Raw genomic sequence first — 16,284 nt, 5'->3', positions numbered from 1 at the left:
AGTTAATAACGAGAATTGGACCCTAACTCTAAAAAGGTGTGACTAAATATGTCTACTTCTCTAGGATGTAGTATGCGAAAAGTAGTATGTCCCATGTGTAGTAAGTAAGCATATGCAAAAATACCCATTTAGCCTACTCTGAAATTCTGAAGCACATCTATCCCATATGAAAACCGCAAAGCTGTACAAGACAACATCAGCATGGCATATAGTATGCCAGGATTGTATTCATGCTACACACATGCATATTGCATACTTATAGAAATTAGATTCTTAATGACATAGAAGTCGTTTCTTTATTGAGCGTAGAACAAAATTTTGAATGTTCACCTTGAAATTGCATGATGTTCATTTGTGGGCAGTTCTGGGCCTCCATTATTTTGCTTTGCTTCTGATGACTGCTCTAAAGTTTTCACTCATTTTCTCCTTGTTCAAGGTCTTCTACAAGCGTGCAGATATGGCAATCGGCTCTCTTACCATCAATGAGGAGCGGTCAGAGATTGTTGACTTTTCAGTGCCATTTGTGGAGACTGGGATTAGTGTTATGGTGGCCAGAAGCAATGGAACAGTCTCACCTTCTGCCTTCCTGGGTGAGAAGTCATCATTATCCATCTATTTCCAAGGACATTCTTACACAGTCTATGAGATCCTTGCAGGCGGTGTTAAATATTTCCTACCAGTGGTGAATTTGATTAGAATGTGATTAGATTAAAATTGTATGCCTTTGTTGGATTAAATCAAGAATAATCCTAGACAGGAGAAACATTTTCTACTGAATCACCAGCTCTCCACACAAACAGGCATTTTGACTTGGATGAACTTTAATTTGTTCATTATTTATGCTAATTGCACAGCATTTACATCACAAACAACAACAAAAGACCTCAATCAGATAATCAGATGAGTTTTGGTCTTTCTGTCTTACAGAGCCTTACAGTCCAGCCGTGTGGGTTATGATGTTCGTAATGTGCCTGACTGTTGTGGCAGTCACCGTGTTCGTCTTTGAGTACTTCAGCCCTGTTGGGTACAACCGGAGCCTTGTCAGTGCCAAAGGTCAGCCTTGGTTTTTCAAACGTCTTTTCTCTATCAGGCACAAAGCTAGGAGAGGAAGAATGGTTGTGGAACCAGCCTAATCAATCCACATAAACCAGGCTGACAGGGTGTGTACTTGTCTTCTAGTGTAAAAGGTCATTTTTCTGAGGTTTAATTAACGTTTGTCGCTTTGCTAATTTGACTTTGATTGATTGCTTGGCTTTTCTGTGGCTGTGTGAGAGATACAAGAACCACATTAAGAACTGATGTCAAGGTGGAGCTAGAAAATAATTTCTTTGCCCATTTAGACTAATCTATGACTAATTGAATCAAAATGGCCGAAAAAACATGTTATATATGATGTACACTGTGTATTATAGAAATATATATAATATATATATATATATATATATATATATATATATATTATATATATATATATATATATATATATATTTGTGAATGAGTGAGTGAAAATGAGAATAGTGAATGAGTCAAAAGTTTTTGAGTGAATATCTTATGCCACCTAGGCTGCATTTATTACAGTAAAACACTAATATTGTGAAATATTTTCACAATTACAATATTAAAAATTACTGTTTTATAATTTAAAATGTAAATTATTCCTATCAATGAAAATCTGAATTTTCAGCATGATATTTCCAGTCTTCAGTATCACATGATCCTTCATAAATCATTGTAATATCTTGATTTGTTGCTTAGTTTTTATTTTATTTAGGATTCTTTGATGAATAGAAAGTTCAAAAGAACAGCATTTATCAGAACAGCATATAGGTGGACTCACACATGTCCTGTGGTCAGCATTGATCAATTTAAAACCTGCTTGCATTAAAGTATTATTATTTTTATTTATTTTTAAGTGCTGTTCCTAAGCCTATACATGATTTGGTTTATGGACTATTGTATGCGACTTAACCTTAGCAGTAGCAAGCAAAATGGTTTTGCACGTCAGTCTAGTGTAACGTTATACATAGAACAACAATAGAGTAACGTTAGCGCATTTGAATGACGATATAAATCATTAGAAATAAATTATTATTTATTTTTATAATTTATATTATATCTCTTTTATAGCCCCTGGGGGTCCAACCTTCACCATTGGGAAGTCTGTCTGGCTCCTGTGGGGAATCGTCTTCAACAACTCTGTTCCTATTGAAAACCCCAAAGGCACAACTAGCAAAATTATGGTCCTGGTTTGGGCTTTCTTTGCCGTCATCTTCCTCGCTAGCTACACAGCCAATTTAGCTGCCTTCATGATCCAAGAGCAGTACATTGACACCGTGTCTGGACTTAGTGACAAAAAAGTGAGTTATATGTAATTGTAAATGAGCTGTATGACAGTGGAGCTGTATTTTGATACCTTTTGATGTGTTTTTCTTTGTGTAAGAAGAGCATATATGGCAGAAACAAAGTGAGTTCTGGGAGAGAGTTGAAATGAAAGGCCTTGTCACACCCAATACATATATTTAGAATGTTGAATATTCAAGAAGATTTTAAAATGAAACTTGAAATATCATACTGGGAAGATCTGTCAACTTTTTTTATTTTTTTTACAGGTACTAGGCAATTGTCTTTCATAGGCCAATAATTTTTTTCTCATCAATGAATGAAGAAAATTCTGCATCACAACAAAAGTTTAATTTAAATTTTAGAAAATGTGCACCTTTCAAAGTTTACTGACACATGTCTCAAAGACAATCATGTGATTACTAATATTTACTAATTGATTTATTATTTTTCATAAGTAAACACTATAAGTGATAGAAATCCATAAAAGTATGCAAATGAGAAATTTACTTGAGCATTTACCTGAACTTTGTCTTGTAGTATGGTTATCACTACTGTCAATCTCTGCAATTTCGAGAGTGATCTCGAATCTCACATTTTTTATGTAGATGTCACTTGAACAAAACTGACTAAATTAAACAATTCTGATTGGCCATTGCATTCAAGAGATCAACAAACATTTCAGTGTTTGGCTAAATTTCTCACTGCTGCAAAAACAGTATGAATATTTGACGTTCTCCAGAGCGCAAACACAAATATGCTCTTGAACATTTGCCAAATCTGTTCCACCAATATGTTAATATCAACCAAGGGTGCTCTTGCTTTTGTTTGACTTTGTGATGTTTATTACTTATGTTTTAATTTTTTTACAAAAAAATAAATAAAACAAGATCGAACATAAATGGGCCTAGGTTTGAAGTCTAGGTCTAATTTGGTCACAGCAAATTGATTTATTCCTTATGTTCATAAAAAAAATTGTCAACTCTTGCCAAATCTTCAAATGCAAGAATCAGTAAGGATAAAAAACAAAAATCTGTACTTCAATTTACTTTTCCAAGGTCAGTAACTACCCAGGCAGTAGGTGATTCTTTGTAAAGTCCATGTAATCTATGTTGATCTACACTATTAAGGTTAACGCACAATTTGCCTCAGCTAAAAAATTGAAATGCCATTTATTCATTTTTGTTTCAGTTTCAAAAACCACAAGAGCATTATCCTCCTTTTCGCTTTGGGACAGTCCCAAACGGCAGCACCGAGAGGAACATTCGAAGCAATTACCCTGACATGCACACCCACATGGTAAAATACAACCAGAAGGGTGTGGAAGAAGCTCTCAACAGCCTTAAGACAGGGTGAGTTTCAGCAATAACATTTTGTGTGTGTGTGTGTGTGTGTGTGTGTGTGTGTGTGTGTGTGTGTGTGTGTGTGTGTGTGTGGTTGGTTGGTTATGTGAAAGAGCTCTGAACACTAACAAAAAGGCACTATGGTGGTATAATTTACATGGTATTGTAAATTATACTAAGTACTACCATAGTACATGTCCAAAAAATATATACTTTTCTGTTAGTGAAATGTTTGGTTAATTATGTATAATGAGATTTACTACATTGGTCATTATATGCATCATTTAGAAGCAATTTTGTTAGATCTAAGGGTCACTGGTGAGAAACAGTAAAGCATAAATAATGTATAGTCCACCATTTGTCAAGAAAAAAAGGGAGTATAAATTAACAAGAGCTAATTATTTACTTGACATAATTACGTGTAATTACTAAACCATTTGCCTTGGGGTCATCTCTCTCCTCTGTGTAGGAAGTTGGATGCCTTCATATATGATGCAGCAGTTCTTAATTATATGGCTGGCAAGGATGAGGGCTGCAAGCTGGTCACCATTGGTAGTGGGAAGGTGTTTGCTACCACAGGCTACGGCATTGCTCTGCAGAAGGACTCCCGCTGGAAGCGCCCCATAGACCTGGCTCTCCTCCAGTTCCTGGGAGATGGTAAATTGCACTTGGGGGACCGGAACTGGTCCACACTTAATATCCTCTGCCCCAGCATGGAAGCTATAACATTGTCTTCTTACTGTAAAAAAAACTCAGTGTGCTGAGAATTGACAGGGTATGAAATATCAGCACAAACTACAGGCATAAGAAAACCTCAAATGAACAGTAGACACTAATGGCTAGTGGCATTTTATTTATTTATTTGTTACTTTTCCTACTTATTTTTTAAAAGCTTGACACAATGTAGAGTGCCTATAGAAAGTCATCATACCCTGTGGAAATCTTGACCTTTTGTCACATTAAACCTTGAAAAAAATTTTTTTGAGCTATGTACAAATCATAATGCTCATCCTCAAAGTGAAAATAACATTTTAAAACATTCCGGAGTTTTATTTAAAACCTAGAATAACAGGGTTGAAAAGTCATCACTCCCCTGATTTAAAGGGGGGGTGAAACACTCAGTTTCAGTCAATCTTGAGTACCTATAGAGTATTATTGCATCCTTCATATCTCCGAAAAGTCTTTAGTTTTATTATATTTATAAAAGAAATATAGGCTGTACCAAGTCTTTCCGGAAAAAAAACGAGCGGCTGGAGGCGTATCGTGTGGGCGGAGCTAAAGAATGACGATCGCGAACAAAGCGGTGACGTCCTCAAGCGTGGAGAAGAAAACGCTACCCTATATAAACCATAGCTTTCAATCAGATACAACTAATACAGATATGATCCAGAATCAGATCCGGAGGCTGAAATAAATTGAACAGGAGAAGCAACAACAGCAGGACGTCCGTCTCTGTGGTATGTACTGTATTTAGTGGCCTGTCAACATTTGTGTGTGTTTACTCACAGTTTATGAGGATATGATTTGGTTTATGGACTATTGTATGCGACTTAACCTTAGCAGTAGCAAGCAAAACGGTTTTGCACGTCAGACTAGTGTAACGTTATACATAAAACAACAATGGAGTAACCGTTAGCACGTTTGAATGACGAGGCACGCTTTGTGAGAACGCTAGGTTTATGTTTGGGTGGTTTTACAATAAACAAACGGACACCTATATTGGTCAGCTAAACAAATGTATTTAAACACACACCATAGATCGCATGCTCCATTAATAAATTAACTAACGTTATACACGATCAACAGCATAGACATTTGAAGCAGTTTTACTCACCGCCTGCTTCCAAAGCAGGACCGAACCTTTATCGCTGGAACCGCTCCGTCAAAAACACACTTCTTTGGTATGATTTGGTGAAGTCCTGTGACAGGAGTGACCATAGAGATCCACTTTTGTGACGCGACTGAAGCGCGTCACAAAATCGACATTTCTGCGTTCAAATCGGTTCAAATGCAGCGCTGCCTTCCCAGAATGCTGTGCTGAATCGTAGAAGTCGCTTGATGTCACCCATAGGAATAAAGTGGAGCGCGGGCCGGACTATAACGACATAAGTGTTCACGGACGAGTGGATCTGCAGCTGAGAAAGTGTTTATGGGTGTGCATCTGCTCTCTCGCCTCTAGTCACGCGCACGCACCCTTCCGGGAGAAGAGCCCGTACGGCCCATACAAGGACCTTCCGCTCTTATTAACGTCAAGTCGAGCCATACTCGAATAAAACTCTCCGAAATTTGTGAGAAACCGGAATGAGTATTTTTGACACAGAAATACTCCATCAAACGTCCAACATTAGTTTTTGAAACTGTGTCTATGTTTAGGATGGGAATCCAAGTCTTTAACAGTGTAAAAAGCTCAGTATGCATGAAACAGCATTTCACCCCCCTTTAATGCTTTGTAGTGCCACATTTTGCTTTAATCACAGCCATTAAAATTTTTGGATACGTCTTTAATAGCTTTGTAAACATAGAAACACCCCACAACATCATTCTGCCACCACCATGCTTCACATATGGTGTGTTTTGGATGGTGTGCTGTGTTTGCTTTTCGTCAAACTTTGAGCTTGAAGTTCAGGCAAAAAGGTAAATTTTAGTCTCATCAGACCATAGCACCTTATGCCAGATGGCATCAGAGTCTTCCAGGTGTGTTTTTGCATAGTGCAAATGAGACTGAGTGTGGTGCTTTTTCAGGAAAGACTTCTTTCTTTCTATGTTTGGCGAAAAGGAAACACAGCACACCATCCAAAACACATACCTACTGTGAAGCATGGTGGTGGCAGCATGATGTTGTGGGGGTGTTTCTCTTCAGCGGATTGGTCAGGATTGATGGGAATGTGGATGTTGCCAAGTACGTCCAAATTCTTGAGGAAAACCTGCGTCCCTCTGCTAGACAGTTAAACATGGGCAGGTTTTTCACCTTCCAACACAAACACGTAATGGCTTAAGGATATTAAGGTGAATGTCCTTGAGTGGCCAAGGCTTAAATCTGATAGAAAATCTGTGGATGGACTTGAAGAGAGCAGTCCATTGCTGCTTACCACAGAATTTAACTTAACCTAAGCAATTCTGCGAGGAAGAATGGGCAAATATTCCCCAACCTAGGTGTGCTATGCTAGTAAAGACATTTCCAAAAAGTTTAATAGCTGTAATTAAAGCAAAATGTGGCTCTACAGAGTATTAAATCGGGGACTGATGACATTTCCAACTCTGTTATTCTATTTTTTCCATTTTCAATAATCCAGAATGTTTTAAAATGTTATTTTCACTTTGACACAGAGGGTTATAATGTGTACCTACAGCTCAAAAAAAGTTAGACTTAATTTATTTTATTTTCAAGGGTGTAATATGACAAAAGATGAAAATGTTCACAGGGTATGATGATTTTCGATATGCACTGTATGCTTAAGCCTGATATATGCAATATTGCCCAAACTAAGTAGTTATTTTTCGAAACAGCTTTCACATCGAGAGTACACAGATGATGCCTTAAAATGATGCCTAGATAGGATATTATTCGGTTTTCGAGCAGGTAGGATATTACTTGGTTTTGGAGCAGAGCACATTTGTGGTTAGTATCTGCTTAGTATAGAACCATTTGTTTCTGTCATAGTTGAGTAGTCTTTGACTGCCACTGTTTCTGGCATTGTTCCTGACCTGGTTTCCTTTCATGCAGGGGACACACAGAGACTGGAAACAGTATGGCTGTCTGGAATATGTCAGAATGAGAAAAACGAGGTCATGAGCTCTAAACTAGACATAGACAACATGGCAGGTGTTTTCTACATGTTGCTCGTGGCCATGGGCCTCAGCCTGCTGGTCTTTGCTTGGGAACATCTACTTTACTGGAAATTGAGGCACTCTGTCCATAAGTCTGATCACTTGGACTTTCTACTGGCCATTAGCAGGGTAAGTTTGCCTTGTTAATTAAGTCTTTTTTTAGATTCAGACAGTGCAATGATAATTAGGGCTACGTATCTTACCATTTTACAATGGTAAAATATTTTTTTACCTAGCCCAATTCATAATGCACAGTCTGTTGTATTTAGGCTTCTTGTTTACTAAAATGGGTATTTGGGTAGCATCTTATTTTAGTAAAAAATAATTAAATAATTCACCATAAGGAGGCACAATAAACTTTGACATGAAACAAAGAACTGATATTTGTCTCTTACAAAAAAAAACTTAATCTGGTACATTAATCATTGTAATGGAAAAAAATACTGCAGATAAATATAGTGAAACACCCACAAAATAACATTTCTCTGTAGGAATACACAGTCATATTCACTTTACATTTCAGGGCATATACAGCTGCTTTAATGGAGTCGAAGACATTGGCAGATCTACCAGCATACAAAATCCAGATATCACCGCCAATTACGCCCAGGCCAACATGCTGAAAATGCTGCAGACAGCCAAGGACATTGTCTCCTCAGCCAAAGTGGAGAACTCACTGGATAACGCTACCAAGACCATTGAGAACTGGAGCAGACATGGCGGCAGCCTCCCAGCACGTATCCCACTGGTGACCACAACTGAAAAAGTCCCTGGTCACTTCTCATATATTACTAACATCACAGAGAACCACATACCTCACATGCAGCGTTCCATAACTCCCCCTTTCACGCAACACACCAAAACCACTAGCCCACCACCGATGGTAAACCACAGAGTCTTAACACGGCCCACTCCTCTGCGCTACACACTTCCCGCCAGGACCAGGGGTCTCTACGACGGTATGCTTCCTGTATCCAGTCTGAGCACACCTCATCTAGCCATGCATGATCCTCCAGCTGACCTGGCCCATCCTAGATCTTCCTTTGTTCCATATAGAGACATCTACACCGAACAACACATGTCTTGTCACAATGATTTGTCAGATGCTGTCAGGAGGAAAAAGAGACCTCAAAATATTTTAGTGGAGTCCATGGATCTGAGAGGGCTTCATGATTATAAAGACCAATCAATGTGTCATACCCAGGCAAACAGTTTTGCTGAAAACCACCTGTCCTCTTCCTTCGGTGAAAATCCTTTTGTAGCGGCAGACACAGCTTGTAATTCCTGTGTCAAAACGTACTTTGACCCTGCATTCGATGACATACCGTTAATAGGGAAAAGGAAGCTTCATCGCAGACCGTCGTTCCTGAAAGCCACTTGGGGCCCCGACAGAGTCCGATTCCCGGGGGACAGACCCTCTGCCGCAGGCTCTTCACGAGTAGCTATACCTGACCTGTTCCCTTGTGTGGATGTACACGGACGGGTGAGGAACACCATGTGTTACGCCCAACCGATGGATCACACCTACCTTCACGCCTTCCGGCGAAACACCAGGAAAAGTCAGAAGCTGAGACACAGCCAGTCCACTAGGCTTCCTACCTACAAGGAGGCGATTTTCCAAAACGTGGCAGCTGTCAGGAGGGCGTCCAGCTTGGTGCATAGACCCTACTCCTACCCTGAGCTGCCAGTCTACCAGAGCCCACTGTCATATGGACCAGCTGAATTATGCAACATCTTCCCCTGTATGGGACATCCAAGTGACAGTGTATATGGTGGGTATAGGGCCCCCACACACCTACAGGATGACCATCTAGTGCATGTTCCAGGCAGCAGGGTGGTTCATAGCAGCCCTATTGTACCTATGACATGGGGCCGAATTTCCAGTTTGGAATCAGAGGTGTGAACTTGTCCTTCCATGTGCCAATTATGAACTATTTGGCCCACAAGCTTCTACTGACCAACAAAATTACTACGCCTTTAACACGAGCAGAAACACAAACCATGTTACTGGGTTTCATTTCTTTTCGTTTTTTGTATTTATTTAAAATGTATTTAATTTATTTTTTATTTTTTTAAGTGCAATAATGTAATTGAGGGAAACCGTCAAATGCCATCCTAAATTTTGAATGAGTGAATTAATGGACATGTAGAACTGTAAATGATTAGCCGCTCTTATCTCTTTAGTCCACAAAATGCAATACATTACTATATGTATTGGATTGGACGAAAGATTTTTTTTCTTCAAAGATTGTAGTAGAGAAGTCAAACTGAGACACTAAACTATACAAAGTGTTCATTTTGAAGTACATTTGGTATTATACACTATGTAATTCTCAATGATACTCAATTTTGTAAACACTTAAGACATATTGTCCGGTATTTTTTATTTTAAACAGCAGGGCTATATAAGTGAGGTTTTCAGGCTCTAACATTCCCTTCTGTCTGTCGTTTAATGTCCAATCTCCTCTCGCTGCTATGAGCGGGCTTTTGAAGAAGAGCAAACTGAATGATACTCTAATATTAGCATCATCAAGGATCTTCACACTTTAATAAATTACAAAGGACCATCAGTTAATCCTTTGTAACCGCTGTCTTCTTTAGATGGCTGACGGATATAACTCTTTGAACACTGCCTTTTATATGCAGACCCACAGCATATTTTAGACCGCTTTTAACAGGGATTGTCTGTGTGCAGTTGCGACACGACGGAAAGAAGCATTACCTTAATAATTTCCAAAAAATGTCTGCCGACACCCATAAGATCAGGTTTAGGGTAGAGTTTTGCTGTTGCCATTGGACAACTGCTATCAAGTCTGTTGACCTGCATACTGAACCTCACATACCCACGAGGAAATCTGTCTGTGCCTCAAAATAAACTTGTGATGCTCCAGAGTGTGAAAGAGCGAGAGAAGGATGGTGCAACGGATGGAAAAGAAAAGAAACTAGGAAATGAGAAACCACACTTCCTTCAACTGGGATTTAAGCTACAATATCTGAATGTTTATGAGCTCATGAGGCTCATTTGGGGTTGTCATGAGCGTCTCATTAAAGCAACTCTGGAGTGATTATACGGGAGGACGTGTTACCAAAAAGTGTCCTTTACTCTAGGATTTCATTATGTCGGCTGTCTCCACCGCACGGTGTTCTCGCAACGCCCAAGGTGACCTAGGCTGGGGTAATTATGCTGTAAGGCTTTTGTTATCTCCCGATAAGGAGCCCTCTTTTCAAGCGGTGAGTGAGGAGCATTTCAGAATCTAAACATCGAGAAACTTTAAATTTTTTCATCACAAGCTTTTTTTGTTTGTTATTGCCATATTACAGTTCATAGCACAGAAGCAGTGATTTAATCTTCAATACCGCCAGCGTGCACAGATAGATTTATGTACCACAGGATAATTGTACTTTTTCATAATGTTTCTCCCAGTTCCGTGACTGACATCAAAAAAGAGGCCTGCTGCAGAACAACACATTTCATTTTCATAAAAAACCAAGCATGAGGAGAGGCAGGCTAAAGCCATCATCGTCATCATCATCATCATCATCATCACCCCAGCAAAGTCTTATTTCTCTGTTTCTGAAAAGCGTATTATTGAATGATCTTGTGAGTTGATAAATGATTCAATACATGCATATAAAAACATCAAGGGAGGCTGGGTATCGTCCCCTGGAAGAAATAAGCAGCAATATATCAACGCCACAGGTAGCTGTGGTGAAAAATGAAATGCATTTAGAAGTCAAGAGGGCCTAGTCTTCATCCAGCTTTAAGAAAGATGCAATGGAATGACGAGGCAGACGTGTGTATTCGAAACATTAATAATTCACGTGTTCATTTGAATCTGTCTCACCATTTTAAAGATTTGCTTGCAATTCAGCCCCTCAGAATCGCCCAGGGCGAAGAGTAAAAAGAGCTGTATTTGTAAGATTTTTTTATCATAGACTTAACACTGGTGTAAAAACAATTTTCACTCAGAAAATGCTAGTAAATTTCACAAATAATTACAACATTGAATCAAACATGAGATTTAGAAGGTTTTTTTTTTCTTGCAAACACTCTTAGTAATCGTCTTATTTACTGTAAATGTTTTACAGTGTATTGTAACAGTGCCATTATGGAAAGAAAGAGAAATGGAATGGACTAGTCAGAAGGAGGAAAGGAAATGCACGCAATTACAGACATGCAACAATACAACAATTACTCACATCTCCAAGTGTCACGCCTTCATATCATTGCATTTCTCTGAAGCGTCATTTCAGGGCTGTGAATTGTCCCAGATGCTGCTGGTCACCTTGAGCCAAGGGCTTCACAGCCTGGCGGGAGAGGGGAAAGGCGATGGAGAAAGACACCGCAGAGAGCCTGGCAGTCTGAAATTCCATCAATTAACAACTGAACAGGCTAATAAATGAGAATAACTCACTGCCCGCAAACAACAATGAACAACTGAAAACATACATACTTTTTATACTCTGTGTTCTGTTGCATACCTAACGGTATTGAATGTGGTTACAACATGAATGATGTAAGTTAATGTAGGTTACCACACAATCACGGTGTCTGCACTGAGCGTATCCAAATCAAATGAGGTGATTTTTATCAAGTTGCTAGCACAATGTTAATTAACCTATATGAGTAATACGTGTACAATGCTGTTCTGTGTGTTTTATCTCATCGAAGAGTAGCAGTGATATCAGGAATCCAGGGTCTACCCTAATCTATCAAATCTATAATTAAAGAGCTGTAACTAAACGTTGCACATTAAAGAGAATTATTAAAACAGAAATACATTGTTGTTAATTTTAATCACTACTTGGAAATGGGTTCCTATATAACCAATAAGGATTTGTTTTGTTTTGAACTGGTTGCTGGTTATTTCAATGTTTACATCGTTGTTACATGTAGAAGTTTACATCTGTCCATTTTAAATTGGTCTAGCTCTACAAATGTTGTCTTCTGACTGTCATATCATGGAGAGACCTAGTGCACACACTTTTAATTGAAGGAACCCTGTGCTGTGTGAATTGATAGTTCCCAACCTTTGTGCTTATCATCTGTTCTAGCTCTCGTCTCTGCTCAAAGGGATCTCATGATACGACAGCGGGTCAAAATTGTTCATTTCTAACCGACTTGATTCGCTGCCTTTTCACCCCAATCCTGCCGAGACTTCAGCCCGGGCTCGCGGGAGAGGTTGTGGGGTTATTAGCTTTGGTTAACTATCCCATTTGAGACGGCTCCCGTCGAATCAAAGGCACTTGCCACTGTCTAATTATTTAAAAGCTGTGTTTCAAAGGACAGCTCTGGGATAATAAAGGGATGTTCTTGTCATTGGAGGGTGGTTATCTTTGTCTCTCTGTAATTAGACAGACTGTGGCTGATCTTAAAGGGATAGTTCACCCAAAAAAGGAAAATTACCCCATTATTCACTCCCCATCAAGCCATCCTAGGTGTATATGACTTTATTCCTTCAGACAAATACAATATGAGATATATTAAATAATATCCTGGCTCTTCTGAACTTATTATGGCAGTGAACAGAGGATGATATTTTGAAGTTAAAAAAAGTGCTTCCATCCATGCTAAAAGATATCCACACACTCCAGGGGGTTAATAAAGGTCTTCTCAAGCAAAGTGATGCATTTGTGTAAGAAAATTAACCATATTTAAAACTTTTAAAAACTAAAATAACTAGCTTCCGCAACTAGGCCTACGCAAGTTGAAAAGAGTAACCCCTGACCCAATGTAGGAATAGCACTTTGACACGCCTCGTTGTTCAATGGGCAACAAACTCAAGCTTCAAGAAACTAAAGCTGCAAGCTTCTAAATCGAAATCCTCCGACATTTCTCTATTAAAAATCTAATTTTAGATTTCTAATTCTGTGTTTTGTTTTGCTCAGGTCAGAGGTTACACTTTGGCCATGAATCGATGCGTACAACCGTCTGTCGGAAGCTAGTTATTTTAGTTTTAAATATGGATATTTTCTTACAAAAAATGCATCACTTCACTTTAGAAGGCCTTTATTAACTCGCTGGAGTCACATGGAGTACTTTTATGATGGATGGATGGATGGATGGATGGATGGATGGATGGATGGATGGATGGATGGATGGATGGATGGATGGATACACTTTTTGGGGCTTCAAAATCCCTTTCACTGCATTATAAAGCTTGGAAGAGCAGTAGAAGAAAGTCACTAGAATGGCATGATGGTGATTAAATCATGGGGTAATTTTCATTTTTGGATAAACTATTCCTTTAAAGGGCAGAAACTTTGAGATAATCTAACAACACAGAAAAATAGATATGTTTCAGATGTAGATTGACCTATTTAACTAAAGTATGCTATGGCCTGAACAACATAAATATGGTTTAAAATGAGAATGTTGATAGGGGTGAAAACTGTAAAATGATATTTCAGTTCTACTGTTTGCAACCATTCTGAAATTGCCAGAGGTTCTATCTTTAGATGGAGTTCAAAATGTGTTGGCAAAGACCAATTTCACCTTGTGTCAGGAACGGCATGAGTAGGGCCATATATAAGCAATAGATCATCTGTATATGGGCAGCAGAGAATGAAGCAATATAGGATGTAAGAAATGGATATACTTGTGTTTTTGCCTCTGGACATGGACATATGGATGAACAGCGAACTCTGAAACTTTTTTCATTTTCCTTCTAAACGTCATAAATTTTACTGATGAAAGTAGAATTGTACACGCAAAAGTAATGTTTTGAAATGTGTTAAAGTGAAACCCATTCTACTTGTTAAAATATTTAAAAAATGTGTTAAAATAATAATTATTTTTTTATTTTAGAATTCAGCTAAATGAAAAAAAAGCAAAACAAAAAACTGTTTCAAATTATGACAGACAAATGTCAGTGTGTATTCCTGTCAAAAGGTTAAAGTAAAACTGACCTGAATAAATCCTGCATTGTTTATCATCGTTCATTTTGTCCTTCCAAGGTGACAGCCCCAGCAGTTGGCCATGGCTCATAACATGGCAGCAAATTAACATCCCCTAGGTTGCCATGCCATAGCCCCGCGGTTTGAGTGAGACTACACTTTAGCAGCTTGCCAGTGAGCACTTGGATACATATTCATTTCTAATTAAGAAGGGCTTGAGTTTGAACCACCGACTGAGTTTACAATAAAAGCCTTTCTTTAAGCAGCTAACGCATTTACTGACCCTCATGCTGTCCCAAACCTCATGTGACTTTCTTTCCTCAGTGAAACAAATAATGAGAAATATTGTAAAGTATCCTGGCAACTCTTTTCCCACCATTTACAAGTTTTTCCTCCAATCCATGTTTTAACTGTTATGGTAGGGACACAACATCTGGACGCAACATCTGAAGTAGTAAAATCAAGCGAATAAGTGTATGTTTACACGATAATGATGTACTAAAAACAGTGTCAAAATGATCCCTGTTTACACAAATCAGTGAAAATTACTAAAAAGGCTGTATTATGCATGCCAGGCTAGTAGTTGGAAATGTTGGTCCACGACCCAGCGAATAAATTTTTGGAGATTTTGCTTTGTCAAGAAACACCATGGGCCTTATTATATACCTGGCACAAATCCGATGTGTATGCCATGTGCAATGCAAGTGTTTTTTGCTAGTTTCAGCCTGACGCAGTTATTATTTTCACATCCTGTGACACGTTGTTTGAATAGCAAATGCATTTGTGCCTATCTACGCCCTTGGGCCTGCTGGTTTGAAAATGAAATGTGTTCAGGTGCATTGTTTGGCAACTGAAATCGACTGATTTCTGATTTTGGCCATTGACCAACAAAAACATGCAACAAAAACCAACAAAAGTCAATGCCGCATTAATGCTCAAGGGTGCATTAATATGTGCCTATAATCGTATACATACAGGGACACGCAGCAGCACACAAACATGCCAGACATGAAAAATTAAAGGATTTTACATTTATGTAAAAGATTATTATTGCGTACACACAGTGGGGCAAAAAAGTATTTAGTCAGCCACCAACTGTTCTCCCACTTAAAAAAAGATGAGAGGCCTGTAATTTTCATCATAGATACACTTCAGCTATGAGAGATAGAAAATCTGATTTTTACAGAATTTATTTGCATATTATGCTGGAAAATAAGTATTTGGTCACCTACAAAAAAGCGATATTTCTGGCTCTCACAGACCTGCATCTTCTTCTTTAAGAGGCTCCTCTGTCCACAGCTCATTATCTGTATTAATGGCACCTGCTTGAACTCGTTATCAGTATTAAAGACACCTGTCCACAACCTGATAACAAGACCACTGATAATCTCCCTCGATCTGGGGAGGATCGCAAGATCTCCACTCGTGGGATCAAAATGTTCACAAGAACGGTGAGCAAAAATCCCAGAACCACATGGTGGGACCTAGTGAATGACCTGCAGAGAGCTGGGACCAAAGTAACAAAGGCTACCATTAGTAAAACACTATGCCACCAGGGACTCAAATACTGCAGTGCCCAATGTGTCCCCCTGATTAAGCCAGTACATGTCTGGGCCCTTTCTGAAGTTTGCTACTGCATTTGGATTGCATTGTGGCTGGGTCTTTCAGCATGACAATAATCCCAAACACTCCACCTGGGCAACAAAGGAGTGGCTTCGTAAGAAGCATTTCAAGGTCCTGGAATGGCCTAGCAGGCTCCAGATCTCAACCCCATAGAAAATCTTTGAAAATCCGTGTTTCCCAGCGACAGCCCCAAAACATCACTGCTCTAGAGGAGATTTGCATGGAGGAATGGGCCAAACTACCAGCAACAATG

The 16,284-nt window shown here is 38.9% G+C and overlaps 1 protein-coding gene across 8 annotated transcripts in view; it reads left to right on the top strand.

Annotated features, from left to right (window-relative positions):
• The window catches only part of grin2cb (glutamate receptor, ionotropic, N-methyl D-aspartate 2Cb), a 72,063-nt gene extending 57,704 nt beyond the window's left edge, over positions 1-14,359 (top strand). For all 8 annotated transcript variants that reach the window (XM_067429460.1, XM_067429454.1, XM_067429459.1 and 5 more), the window contains 7 exons: positions 437-590; positions 928-1,053; positions 2,128-2,357; positions 3,532-3,692; positions 4,153-4,340; positions 7,408-7,640; positions 8,035-14,359. In XM_067429460.1, the coding sequence (XP_067285561.1) occupies positions 437-590; positions 928-1,053; positions 2,128-2,357; positions 3,532-3,692; positions 4,153-4,340; positions 7,408-7,640; positions 8,035-9,414 (2,472 nt within the window). In that variant the 3' untranslated portion in view covers positions 9,415-14,359. The remainder of the gene's footprint in view (positions 1-436; positions 591-927; positions 1,054-2,127; positions 2,358-3,531; positions 3,693-4,152; positions 4,341-7,407; positions 7,641-8,034) is intronic.
• Positions 14,360-16,284: the final 1,925 nt, after the last annotated feature.

The sequence above is a fragment of the Pseudorasbora parva genome, chromosome 21 (genome assembly GCF_024679245.1).
Source record: "Pseudorasbora parva isolate DD20220531a chromosome 21, ASM2467924v1, whole genome shotgun sequence".
NCBI lineage: Eukaryota > Metazoa > Chordata > Actinopteri > Cypriniformes > Gobionidae > Pseudorasbora > Pseudorasbora parva.
This window is presented reverse-complemented; position numbering and strand designations above follow the sequence as displayed.